At 37.5% G+C, this 13,705-nt stretch overlaps 1 protein-coding gene across 1 annotated transcript in view; it reads left to right on the top strand.

The window, feature by feature from the left end:
* Positions 1-13,705, top strand: part of plcb3 (phospholipase C, beta 3 (phosphatidylinositol-specific)) — a 68,334-nt gene that overhangs the window by 39,652 nt on the left and 14,977 nt on the right. Inside the window, exons 3-9 of the mRNA XM_032583041.1 lie at positions 2,856-2,924; positions 8,562-8,696; positions 8,812-8,891; positions 9,271-9,324; positions 9,829-9,901; positions 13,201-13,301; positions 13,393-13,559. Of these exons, the coding sequence (XP_032438932.1) occupies positions 2,856-2,924; positions 8,562-8,696; positions 8,812-8,891; positions 9,271-9,324; positions 9,829-9,901; positions 13,201-13,301; positions 13,393-13,559 (679 nt within the window). The remainder of the gene's footprint in view (positions 1-2,855; positions 2,925-8,561; positions 8,697-8,811; positions 8,892-9,270; positions 9,325-9,828; positions 9,902-13,200; positions 13,302-13,392; positions 13,560-13,705) is intronic.

The raw sequence follows: 13,705 nt of genomic DNA, 5'->3' as shown, positions 1-13,705 counted from the left end.
GTTAGTACATTTTGGAATAAAAGCGATGACTGAAAAACTTATCACAATGATATAAACATTTCATATCAGTCAATATTGATATTTGTCTATTGATAATTGTTGATTAGTTCTTTGTTTTAGATGTCTTTATAACTGGTGATAAAACCTTTCCTGTTCTATCCAATTTTCCTCCGACACTATTTTTTTCTTTTTAAGCAGTTATGAGGCAAGGTGGTGGAACCTTAAACTGCTATTTCGCCAGTTACTCAGCAGGTTGTTGCTAGGTAACCAAACGTTACTCAGCAGGTTGTTGTTAGGTAGCCAGACCTTATTATTATTATTATTATTATTGTTGTTGTTTTCATTTTCTGTTCGCAGCAGGTTGTTGCTAGGTAACCAAAGAGTAAGTGAGTCAGTTGATTCCACCAACCTTGCTTAGCCTGGCCTTCAGAGGTTTTAAACCACTAAAGCCTTTCCTCTGCCTACGTCTTCCAGAATGCTGCGTGGTTCTGGATTGGAGCTCAATGAATAATCTATAAATTGAATATTCAATCAGACATATTATATATATTGATATTAATCACTTTTCTATTCCGATATGTGTCATTTATTTATCGGACAGTCCTAGTGAACACAGCATGGTGTTGGCAGTATCATGCTATATTGGTGTTTTTTTCTGCTAAGGCTGTAAAAGACTAGACATTATGTCAGGGGTTCAACTTCCAGCATCAACCACTCTGCTTATACACCCAGAGTTTAATGTTAAAATGGACTAGTCAAAGTTCAGTCCTAAATCCAAATTAGACTTAATAATTGATGTTCAGATGTGTTCTACCAAATCTGAATTGCTTTGCACACAAGAATGGGAATTGTTTTCACTTTAAGTCCAAAAAAATCTGTTTTTTATTAAGTGTTTTTAAAGTGGGGTTTTTAGAAAGGCCTCAGAAAGTTGCAGAGAAGTGAGAAAAAAGAAATTTAAAAAGAATAAAATTTTTTATAAATTTTTAAATATCAAATCTGATATGTTTTTCTGTAAACATTATAAAATTGAAGTTAACATAAATTATTGAAATATCATTTGCTACGCTCACCCAGTGTTTCGCCCAGTGTATTTTAAGCCTGGCGGGCCACCAGGCTTTACTTGTGTCCCCATCAGGCTAAGCTAGGCTTATTTAGTCAAGTATTTTTAAAATATTGGTGTTAGGGTATTAATTTCCCAATCTTTCAATAATACATCATTATCAAGTGATATTTTCAAATTTCCTGTCGACTTTAAACTTTTTTTAACTCAAAAACACAACGAGCCGCTGAATGAATGACTACCCTAGAGCCCAACCACCAGGCTTAGCAAGTTTTTTGGGGGGAAATCTTGGCTCATCTTTCTGATGGACTGTCAGTCAAATTTAGCTGCTTTGCTCCTACAGCTAGTGTAGCAATTGCAAAATATGCAAGTATTACGCAATTACGTTTCTGACTGGAAAAAAGACTGGTGGATGGATCCACCATCCACCAGTCCTGCAAATAACCCTAAGAAATCAGAAGCTATGAGGCTGCATTTTTGCTAAACAAATGTAATAATTACTATTGTAAACGTTTATGTTTCTTTACATATTTTGTAGCATTTTCTTTGGGTTTGCAAATGGTCGTCCCTGGCCAGAAGCGAATGTTGTTTGGGTGGCTTTAAAGTATTGATACAGGAATGTGAATATGGACGCCACAACTTTCAGATCAAACTTGTGCGTATCTTTTCAAAACGTTTCATTAACGGAGAGGTTTCCCAAAACATGGAGCAGGAAGCTGTAATTTCTAGAACACCTCAGAATGAGCAGAATGGATGGAAGAAATAAGGAGGTTTGTGGAATGAGTGTGGATCTAAACAAATATTTACACAGGACGGAGCATGCATCCTCCCCTGTGTTTATGGTTGGGTTTATGACCGCATCTCCTCCCCAGCCTTCTCATTTTTATCCCATGGTTCTTTTCTCAAGGCAGCTGTGTCCCAGTGGTTTATTGTGCTCCCAACTCCTTAGCCATGAATCTGAGGGGGAGTATCGAGAATATGTCCTAAAAAGAAAATGAAACCTCTGTAGTGTTTTAAGTGGGCTTCTGTCTCTGTTGTCACACAACAAGCCAAACACACACACACACACACACACGTCACTGCTTGCGTTTCATGTCTTGAGGAGGTAAAATGTCCAAGAATTTTAGTGGAAGTAGATAAAAAGCTGCACAGAGTATGTTAGCCCGAGGAATGGACTACAACTTCTTTTATTTTAGTCATCCATCCAAAAGCTGTGTTTTGTACCGTCTTCATCTTTGTTCTATCTTACATTAATGTGTACAGAAATAATGAAAGATCATATCATAAAGCATCACTCTTCCTGGGTTTTTCTATTTGGCTGCAGTTTGTTTCTTATTTTGTCTGTTTTGTTTATCCTCAGTTAAATTTCAGAAGAGGATTTTGTAGTTTTCTGAGCCGATTCACCTTTTTTATTTCTAATTTCTTAATGTTGTGATTGTCTTTCATTCATATTATTTCGTAATTTTTTATTACTATATTGTATATATTGTATATTTGCTCACCCAGACATTTTACTGCCTAAAATTCAATAACATAGCATTCCTTTAGTGTACACTTGATCAACAGTAGCAAAGAATGCAGCTAAGCAAAAAAAAATAATTCTGTCTACTAATCTTTAAAAAAATTTTTAAATAAATGTAGAGCAAAAGGTTTTTAGGATTTTTTTTTAAACAAAATTTGAACCAGGTGAAGCTAAAACTGCCACTTTAAGTGTTGTGGGTAGAACATTTACAGACAGGTTTTTTTTTAATCTTTAATGCAAAATGTATATACAGTATATTTTTTTGTGTTCCAGGAGACCGAAATCATCGACATGTGGACAATCTGTGACACAAGAAAAGGAAAGTACGCCAAGTCACCGAAGGTTGGTAACGTGTCCTTGAGTCTGAGTCAGAGAGAGGGAGACTGAAGTTTTTCCTTCTGCTGTCAGGAACTTTCTATGAATGTGATGTTTAAGTGTTACTGTCAGGGAGAAGTGTGTGTGTGTGTTTCCTCACTCAGCTGATGGTGCTAAGGTGACGGGGTGCTAATGAGGCCGCCGACAGATGGCCCGTCAGACAGGAAGTGATATAACCAGTGACTGTTGGTTGGGAAGTCATTGTGTATTGCGGGTTCATGAGGCTGAGACGCAGATGAAGCAGCGTTTTTGACCTCATCGATGTCTTTGTGTTACTCACGAGTGGATTAATTTGGAAAGAAATTCAAATATTGATTTCTACAATAAATAAAGTTTAAAAAAAAGTTATAATTTCCTATTTTTTACCAATCAATTTAGATTACCAAATATTTTATAGAGGCGTTTCATTGAATTTTTAGTGGGGTTTGTCAGGTATTCCAAGTTATTTAAACTTAGTGAAAGTGAATTTGTATTGGAGACATTTTTATTTCTATTTGAAGGCATTCATATTCAATTTGACTGACAGTTGCAGTGAGTGGAACAGGTTTATCAACAGCATAGTTGTAATCGCCCTCAACAGAACCCATAAAGTTGCTATGGCTGGAACTGCAGCAGAATCTCTGGCTGTTGTCAGACTTTAATGATTTGCAGTATTTGAGACTTGGGCATTATGTACTCTGTGAGGTGATAATCTTAGTCTTTCTTGTTTTACATCTTAATTAACAGGAGATTGGGGTTTTTTTTGTGGTGTTTTTTAGAAAGGCAAACTTCCTCCGTACATTCGGCTCTCCAGAGAGATACCACAAGGCGCTATGTTAGGCCCACAGGCAACTGATTATGTTGTATTGAAAATCTTTGTTTAACCATAAATATTAGATTGCTAATTTAATTAAATCTCTTGAAAAAGTGAAATTTACACCTGCTGGGAATAGACAGACGTTATGATGTGTGACTGTGGCAACAAGGTATTGATTTTACAACTGGAAACTGATTAGCATCTCAAAAGCTCTAATTGGGGGCGTGCTGTGATGGTGCAGGGGGTTAGCACGCCCCCGTTTGGAGGCCTTAGTCCTCGACGCGGACTTCGCGGGTTCGGCTCCCGGTCCCGGCGACCTTTGCTGCATGTCTTCCCCCGTCTCCTTGCCCTCTTTCCTGTCTGCCTACTGTCGCAAAAAATACGAGCCACTAGCGCCTCAAAAACTCTTTGGAGAAAAAAAAAGGAAAAAAAAAAAAGCTCTACTTGAACCTAAACTACATCCCCAAATCCTAGAAGAGTTGAAAAGTTTGTTTTATGAATGCAAAACAGAACCAAAGAGCAGACAGAGAATGAGGAAGTTCAGATTGTTTCCAGTCTCTGCCTGACTGTCTAATCCTACGGCCTGATAGAGATTTAAAGTGGAGCGTCAAAAGCAAATGAGGTGGATTAGCTCTTCAGCTCGTTCGAAAACTAGCTGCTACTGCTGATCCTTTCTGCCCACAGCATTACCATCCACAACAATACTTTAAAGATATTTGAATGAAACGAGTTACAACATTTAATTCACCTTTAGGGAAAAAAAGTATTTTTTATTGAACCTTATATTGAATTGCATTAAAACTCATGTACAGAAAAATGAAAAGTAGTTGCCTCTTAGATTTCTTCTTTATGAAGGTAGTATAATGATCCAGGGCTACTTTATTTGCTTCAAGAGCTGGATAATTTGCTGTAATTAATGGCACCACTAATTGTACCTCAAAATCCTGAAGGAGAATGTTTGGCCATCAGTTTATGACCTGGACAATGATCCAAACCAGGGATTTTTCTAGCAGTTATTTTATTAATCCATTATGACGGCAATGAGTTGGATAAAAATTTTTTGTACATTTTACAAATATTTTATTTAACCAGTTAATCTTATTTAAAATAATATTAGAAAAACACAAATAAACAAATAATTCAGTTCCTAATCCAATGACATTTCCTTTAGTGATTGCTTGATTATTGATTATTTGCAGCAAAGGATGCATCTGCAGCAAAAAAAGAACAACTTTCACATCAATATGTGAAAACTTCAGCCATTGCCAATGGCTGAAGTTTGCTAATTTATAATTGGTTGATGGAAACGTGTTTAATAGATTTTTTTAAATGTATATCTGTATTTTTTCCACAATTTTGTTCTAACTACTGTTTTGAGTGTTCTTTCATCAAATGGTAGGTCATGTGTGGCAAAGGCTCTGGATACAAAACATTTTCTAATATCTGCTGTAAAAAGCTTGGATTGGGGATTTACAGCCAGATTGTATTGGGGATTGTGATTAAACTGTTTATTAGTTCAGGCTGGAGCCAAGTTTGAATTTGAAAGGTCAGTTTCCGCTGTTGCTCTCAGGTCAGACCAGCACAGGAACAAAACAATGGCGTCCGAGATACACCAGCATCACTGAGAATAAACCGATTGATGCTTTGATTCAGCCTGAGACATTCAAGACACGTCAGGGCTGGAGGATCACAGGGTCCGTTCAGCGTCTCTCTGTTGTGGAGGAAAAACAGTTGACAGCAGTCCCAGTCCTCCACATGCAGCCCAGGAGGCAGGCAGAACCTGCCGTCATGAGAGAGAGAGAGAGTGATGGCTCGTCCCACTGAGAAAACTACAGATTAAATCATCCATCTATACATCAGATCATCTGTACGTTCATCCATCAGATCATGCATCCATCAGTCCATGCAACCGTCAGTCCATCTGTCCGTCCATACATCAGTCTGTCCATCCATCCATCCATCCATTTGACTTTCCATCCATCCGTCCGTCCGTCTGTTTGTTCGTTCGCCCATCCTTCCTCACAGCCTGCAGGTTCCACTTTGTAGCAAAAGTTCACCATTACCTTTGTATGTATTCATGAGTAAATACTGGACATATTCAGGTGTATTTTTAATTAAGTAATATTTGTGTCCATGCACAGCATTTCCCGCAGCTTCCTGCATGGCTGTTTGGGCTTCATGTGGTGCATTTGTTTATTCATTGCTGCTTCATTCTCTGTATGTAAATATTTACCGGTGCACCAAACAGCTATGAGCAAATTCAAACACTTTTACTAAGTCATGGAAATGATTCGCCTCTTTTTTACACCCAAAGGAACTACTAGGAGTTGCACTTATCTGCACATATATGTTTTTCTCGACCCACAATGCTTTTTCCTAATCTTCACATATGACTGTTGAGCAGTGTAGATATTTGTATTTGCTCATAGTTAAAATATATTCAAGATTTTATTCATCTGACTTTACAGCTTTAAAGAGGTTTTATTACATTTGATCATATAAGTTGAGCTCAGCACTGGCCAGATGGCGGACATGCTTTGCAGAGCATTTTATGGTCCTTAATGACACTGTTTTTGATGTACGCCCCCATAACTTTACTGTTTTGATTTGCCTTCATTTGGATACCAAACACAGTAGTAGTGTAGTTACTGTGGCTGCTAAACATTGAAATGGCCGCCTCTGCAACACTAAATGCAGGTTTTAAAAGATCAACAGCATCATTTTAGATCAAGGACCAACAATCGTGCCAATCAGGAAGGAGTGTAGTCTTCTCAAAAATACACAACAGTTCAAAATGACAAGTAAAATCATGTTTAGAATATTTTTTAAATAAATCTATATATAAAAAACTATTTAGGCAGATTGGAGCTCAGGTTTTCACTCCAGAACTTGCTTTACTAAACTCAGCTGACTAGAGTACCGGGACGTTATTTAATGGTGAACAAAAAGAAGAGTTGGGAAAATTATATTTGATCACAAACATTATCATTTATTTTAATTAGTGCCGGGACTCTAAATTTTTTAATTGGCTTGCATGCTGCCTCTGTAATTAATTAATCCTAATTAAATTTTTTTCTCCCAAAAATGATATATTGACAAAAGAAGAAAAACATCTTTTGCTGCTAAATTATTGAATAAACAGTTGTATGAGCTCAACAATAAAGATATTTATTGTTTTTGTATTTAATCTCTTATTTAGGTTGGCACAACTTGAACACAACAACAGTCTTTTCCAGTGTCCCATCAGATAATTTTTTTGAAGAAATGTTCACTCACAGTGGGCCAAGAAAAACGGTAAACGATGCACAGGACATCGCTTACCGTGATGTCCTGTGCATCAGATTTACAGATGTACCAGAAATACGCAAATACAAAGGTTCGAAAAAACAGTGATTATTTAATCAAAAATCTATATAATCAAAATTAATGCGTTAGTCCCGTCCCTAATTTTTATTGAATGAAAGCAAAATTTCACAAATTGGAATATTTAAATTAGCAGGTCAGAAATCAAATATATCGTTTGGCAGCACCATTGCCTTGCAGGAAGAGAGATGATGGTTGGAATCTCAACTTAGTTTCTGCATGGAGTTTGCATGTTCTCCCTAGTAACAGCTACTAGGTTAACTGAGTTCTCTAAATTGTCTAGCCAACTTTATAATTACTTTTAAAACGGTAAAAAAAACCGGCCAGGACTCTGCCGTGATCCGCAGCTATAAATGATGTTTGTCCCGTGTTACTACAGCTGTACATCTCTTTACTGTTGGTCTGGAAGAGCTGAAGGTAAAGCTTTATGCACACATAAAAGGGAAACCAATATTTTGAATAAATGTTCTTTGAACTCCCTTAACAGTCCGGTTAATTCAACTCCCTCACATCAGGAAAAACTGTCACCTGTCTCAGGATAAAACCTGAAGTCCAATGGTCCGATTGTGCTGCAATATAGATTTGAATACCTGGCACGTTTCCATGGCGATATCTTTGCATCTGCCTGTCATTTGTTGTACCTGAAATACAGGATCGTCAGCTCATCCATATCAGCTGTTTTGGTTTGAATGTTTGATTGTATGATCTTCACTTTTTAAAAATGACTAAAAAAATAGCTTATTTCTTCTAAATTACCTGTAAAGTTACAGCACAGGTTCTCCTAACTCAATTTGAATATAACTAAGTAGCTTATTTGTTAAATTCAGTAATTCAGACTTAAAAGTGTAAGATTGTCGTTGGTTATTATGTAGATTGTGTATTTTAATTATATATTTCTGTCAGTTTTGATCAATAAAAATTCTTTTTTGTATAGAAATGTTATGTTACTAATCATCGGCAGATGGTCATCGACACCTTCTACCCTCTTTGCTAAAGAAATTTCTGTATCAAAGCATATTTATGGAAAGTTTAGTGGAAGAAAAAAGGTGCAAGAGCAGGGGTGCCAGTCACAGCAGTATTTATAAGATAAGTTTCAGTTTCTTAATTGAATTAGTAAAATAAATGAACATTTTGGTGATTTATGTCATCAAAGTTTGCAATCTTGGGATATTACTCCACTCAACCTTCCTCTGCAACGTGAGACATGACTGAGGAAGAACGATGCTTAATTGTGAGAAAGATGCAAGGTACCACAGGGAGTTGGGCTTAAAAAAGAGGAAAAAGTCATTTAGTTAATTAGTTTAGAATGCAGATCCTCTTGCATCACATTCTTCCTCTCTGGAGAGACAGACACAGTTTGTGTTTGTCCTCAGTGTTCAGATTGTTTGGTTCTTGGTTGTTTTGGGGACGTTGTGAAAATTGAAACAATTCTGTTGTTTTGTTAGGATCCTAAGTTACGGGAGAAGCTGTCCTATGAAAAAGAGGGGTTGGAATCCAAGCTGCTGACCATCGTCTATGGAGTAGACATGGTGAACGTCTCATTCATGTGTTTGTTGGGTTTGGATGAGAAAACCACACAGGTAATCCTGGAGCTCCGCCTCCCTCTGACACACATTAGCTAGTTGTTAGCATTATCTGCCTTCCAGCAGCGATGCAGTCGAGTCACACGCCGTCCTCATGTGCGTTTGTTTCCAGATTTGGACAGATGAGCTCTTCGACCTGGCGACCAACATTCTGTCCAGGAATTCATCGAGGATCAGGCACCTTTACAAAGCGTAAGACAAGTTCACAGTTTAGAGAACTGAAGCTGCTGAAGGGTGTCAACAGGAAACAAAATATTAATTAGTTTTATTTAGTAACCAGGTTGCTGTGTATTGCAGACTTCTGCCCAGGTCCCTCTTGAAAATGAGATCTAGATCTCAACGGGGTTTACCTGGTTAAATAAAGGGGGGAAAAAGGAGAGCGGAAAAGAGTTTACATGTCCAGAATAATTCAATCCATCTGAACATCCATCCATCCGTCCATTCATCCATCCAGACATGCATACATACGGGCTGAAAAATGGGAGAACTCTGTGAATGTGTGGAATCTGAACAGGAAATGTGAAGGACCCAGTTTGTAAATATTTCCAACGATACTCTGGTTTGTTTTCAGGTACACTAAACTAAAGCTTCATGGGAATTCGGATGGGAGGATCCCTATGAAGCAGTGAGTAAAAGCCTTTTCTGCTCCCTCTGTAACACGCCCTCCTCTATGTTGCCTATTCATGTTCTCACTTTGCTCTTCGTCTTAAAAACATGGAAGTTGTTGTCTGTTTTCTCCTTATTTATAATCTACATTGCTGTGGGAAGTGTTTGCTCTCTTATAGATTACTTTTTAAAAAAATATTTTTTTTACTTTTTATACCTACTCTATGAAGAAAACTTGGCCAAAAATCCTACGTAGTGAGTCAGAAGATTCATCAGTCCAGGGGTGACTGATGAATCTTACTTATGAGGCTATAAGGGCGCAATCACTTTTTCACAACGGGTCAGGTTGGTTTGGGAAGCTTTTTTTCCCTTAACATATGAATTCATCTTTTGAAAATTGCTTTTTTGGATTTATAACTTGTGATCTGTAAGACAGCAAACACCTTTTTACCCCAGCGTACGCTAACCTTTAGCTCCAACTTGAACCAAGCCAAACCTAACAGTGAGAGTTTTTGCTTTTCAGCTTTATGAAGTTGTTTTCTGATAAGAAGAGGGTGGAGACTGCAATGGAGCAGTGCAACCTAAACAACAACAAGGTAAGCAATACATGCAATCTCTTGTGATTAACCAAAAGATATTCATTCAAACAGCAACGTTTTCATACAAGGAAATGGAAAAAAACATTTATCACTTGATCCATCAACTTAATGATGAATTTCTGATTTTTATACAATTTTTTTACATTTAATAACTTCCTCTATCTTTAACTTGCTGCATCACAAAATAAAACTTCCCTCCATTTTTGAAAGAGAGCACTAAGATAAATTCACTGTCATTACAATAAATTTCCTGTTCCAGGTCTGCTTCTGGTTTAGATGCTAGTGTTGAGCTTTCTATGTTTTGAATTTTTCTAACAGAAGGCAACTTTACCTTTGAGATGTATGAATGTTGCAAACTTTTAAATAGAGTAGATCTAAATTACTTACTAAAAGGTAAGAAAGCTGCCTGCTAAGTTGGAAGCTCACTTGAGCTTTAAGCTTTTTTGTGCTTTTTTGGGCATTTTTATAAAATGTTATAAAAACAGCTTAAATAATCTAGAAATTTGTGTCTGGAAAAGTTATAAATTTGAAAATCATTCCTTATATGAAGGTGTTTTTTGTAACAGCTAATAGCTACAATCTGCACATATTCCCTCTAAAAACAATTACAGTTGCTTATTTTAATAGTTAAAATACCAAAAATACCTGATATGCAGATACATGCACAGTGGGAACTGATTCAGAACTACCACAGACGCTAACATCTACAGTCGTCTTTTTTCTGCTCTTCAGCCAGTAGCGTATTAAGTAGCAGTGCGTCCAGGTTGAGTATTTGAGAAATACTCTAGGAAAAAAACGCAAATAATTTGTATTCAAATTTGACTCAAAAATCTACAGATGTCCACAGTATGTAAGAAGGACATAGAGAAGCTAGTCAAGCCTCCTTGTGTTTTATGAAGCCTAACTTCCAACAATTTAATGTGTTTCTTCTGAGTGACTGACAAGTTTCAAAATAGGGCAGCAGTGGGAAACTTGGGTTCATACAAGCACTGCTGCATCTGGCTGCTGCCAATTAACTCACAGCTGATTGAGCTGCTGATGTTAAACGGGTCTTGTTCCTGTTCATCAGCCCTCACAGGTCCAACACGATGAACTGGCAGCACTGGCTCTTTCAAGGTTTCAGAGGAAACTATTAGCAGTTCCCCCTTTCACTCCACCATGACTCGTCTAGTTATTTCTCTCTCAAGAAATTAATTTCACTGGCAGTTCTTCTTGCTTTGACCACCAAAACATCACTCCCAGAAATTAGATTGTCAAGTGCAACAACCATTATTCAGTATTTTATTTATTTATTTTTATTGGAGACTTGCAATAAAAGTTTACTGTATGTAAATTTTAAACATGCAGTTGAATGACAATGAAGTCTATGTCAATACAGAGGTTTTTGAAGAAATAGATATATCTGCAGTTGTGCTGTAGATGCTGCAAAGCATTCTGCTGAGGGAGCTTTATTTCCGGTGACTACAGCCACAGGTTTGCACCAAATAAGATCGGATGCTGAAATTGACAAAGTTTTAGTTTAAAATTGTGCAGACATATTAATCATTTCTTTTTCAGTTTAATTGCAAGGGGCATATTTGTGTCAATAAAGATGGGAAAACGTTCTGAATAATTCATCATGGTCTCATTTTTCTACATCACAAACCCTGATTTGCTACAACAGGTTAAACTAATAAGCTGTTGTTGAGGTTGTTTATGTTTACTGCTAGCAGTGCTTTTACATTTCTACCAGTAACGGCTGGGGGTTACCTGTATCTTCCTCTGTTACCATCTGGGACAAAAGCTGAAAAATGTTTGGAAACCTCTCCTCCACCGTGGTTCCACTCCTTACAGTATCGCAGTTTCACAGATTTTGAGATGAAGCCAGGTCTTTTAAGTGTTGAATATTCGCCGTAGTCTGTACTAAAACTCTTTGTAAAGTCACAAGACTTGTTCTTCTTGAAGTCTGGAAACATGGCTGACAGAGCTGTGTGTGTTTGTCTCTTTGCTCTGGCGCCACCTGTTGGTGAAATGTGGTGGAGCCATCGTCATCACCATCTTTAACCCCATTGTTACAAATTGCCACATTTCTCTCAAACAGCTCCTTTGAAGGAATAAAACCTGTTTAGAGAACACTAGTTATATAATACAAATTGAAAGAAACATTACTTTGAAAAATTGAGGTGATTTGTGATAATATATTTAAAAAAAGCCCTGATACGTTATCATTATGTTTAGAAACAAACAGCTAAAACCAGATAGTCTTTCTCTCTTTCTATTTTAAGTGACTTAGGGTTAACAAAATTATCTGTATTTGATAAATAACCAGATAATGAGAACTAGGAGGTGACATACAATTAGATTATTGTGCCTTTAATTAATTTGGGACAGCCCAGAAAATGTCATGGATTTGTACACTTCCTCGTAGGTTCAGCATCAGAGTTGATATGAGGCACATGTGAAAACACTGTAACATGGACAAAGGAAACTATCAGGCGTGATATCAGCATGTTAAGTATTAAGTGAAGCACAAATACCATTGCCCGGCCCAAAATTTGGGTCGGACTCAAGGTACAGCTCTAAATTGTAGCCTGGGAACAAAATCCTAACTGTAACGTATGGGAGAGGCGGTGTGATGTTTTGGTGCATAGAGGTCTGCTGCACTTAAAAAAATAGATGGGATCATAAGGTAAGCTTTGTATAAGCTTACCAAAGTTTATACAAAAACAGCATCTTAAGACATTCAGCATAAAGTTTGGACACAAATTGGACTTCCCAATGGACAATGTCCGTAAGCATGCAGCCAAATTAGATACAAAGTGACTTAAGGACGACATATTCCATGTCTTAGCGTAGGCACTGCAAAGCCCTGATCCAAGTCTCATAGAAAATGTTTGTGCAGAGAAAGACGATGTTTAATTTTGACTCTGTTCTACCAGTTCTGTCAGGAGGAATGGGCCAAAATTCCAGCAAACCATGGCCAGAAACTCGTGGAATGATATCCAAAACATTTGACCAAAGTCATACAGTTTAAAACGCCACCAAATACTAAGGAATTTTATGTAAATTAATGATTTTGACCAAGTAAAAAAACTATCTTTAAAAGTCACTTCCTCCCTTTTTTCTGGCATTTAGTAAATGTAATAAATTTTGGCCATTCTAAGGGACGTAAAACATAAATGTTTAGTCTGATTTAGTGTCGGACAGGGAGGGGAAAATGGTTCTGTCTGTGCAGTGTATGTACATTTTTGGTTTCAGCTGGAAAAAGGTAGATGTTGTTTGCAATCTTCCAATACTCTGCCTTAATCTCTCTGCAGTCTGAAAGTATAAAAACCGAGGATTTGACGTGGGAGGTTTTTCTAAAGTTCCTCGACAACTTGTGTATCCGACCCGAACTGCAGAGCATCTTTGAGGAATGGTATTTATACCTTCAATTTTTCCTTTTTTTAACCTAATCGCTGGGACTTTTGGGGTCGCTCCTCAATGATACAGTCTTGTCTCTCGTTTAGTGGTGCTCGGAGGAAACCGTTCATCTCTCTCGACCAGTTCCTGGAATTCCTCAACGACAAGCAGCGGGACTCCAGGCTGAACGAGGTGCTGTACCCCCCCCTGAAACGAGATCAGGTCCGACAGGTCATGGAAAAATTTGAGAGTAACCTCAGCCAGCTGGAGAGAGGTTAGCAGCTCAGATTTCTTTTCTTGATCTGGTTAAATACTGTTATGAAACAACAATAGCCATTTAAAGAATAGTTCTGGGGACTTATTATTCTTCCTTGAACATGTTAGGATGGATTCATGACAGGGGTGTCCAAATTCTGGCCC

Source organism: Xiphophorus hellerii, chromosome 14, assembly GCF_003331165.1.
Source record: "Xiphophorus hellerii strain 12219 chromosome 14, Xiphophorus_hellerii-4.1, whole genome shotgun sequence".
Taxonomy (NCBI): Eukaryota; Metazoa; Chordata; class Actinopteri; order Cyprinodontiformes; family Poeciliidae; genus Xiphophorus; species Xiphophorus hellerii.
The sequence above is the reverse complement of the archived record's forward strand: the minus strand, read 5'-3'. Positions and strand labels throughout refer to the sequence as shown.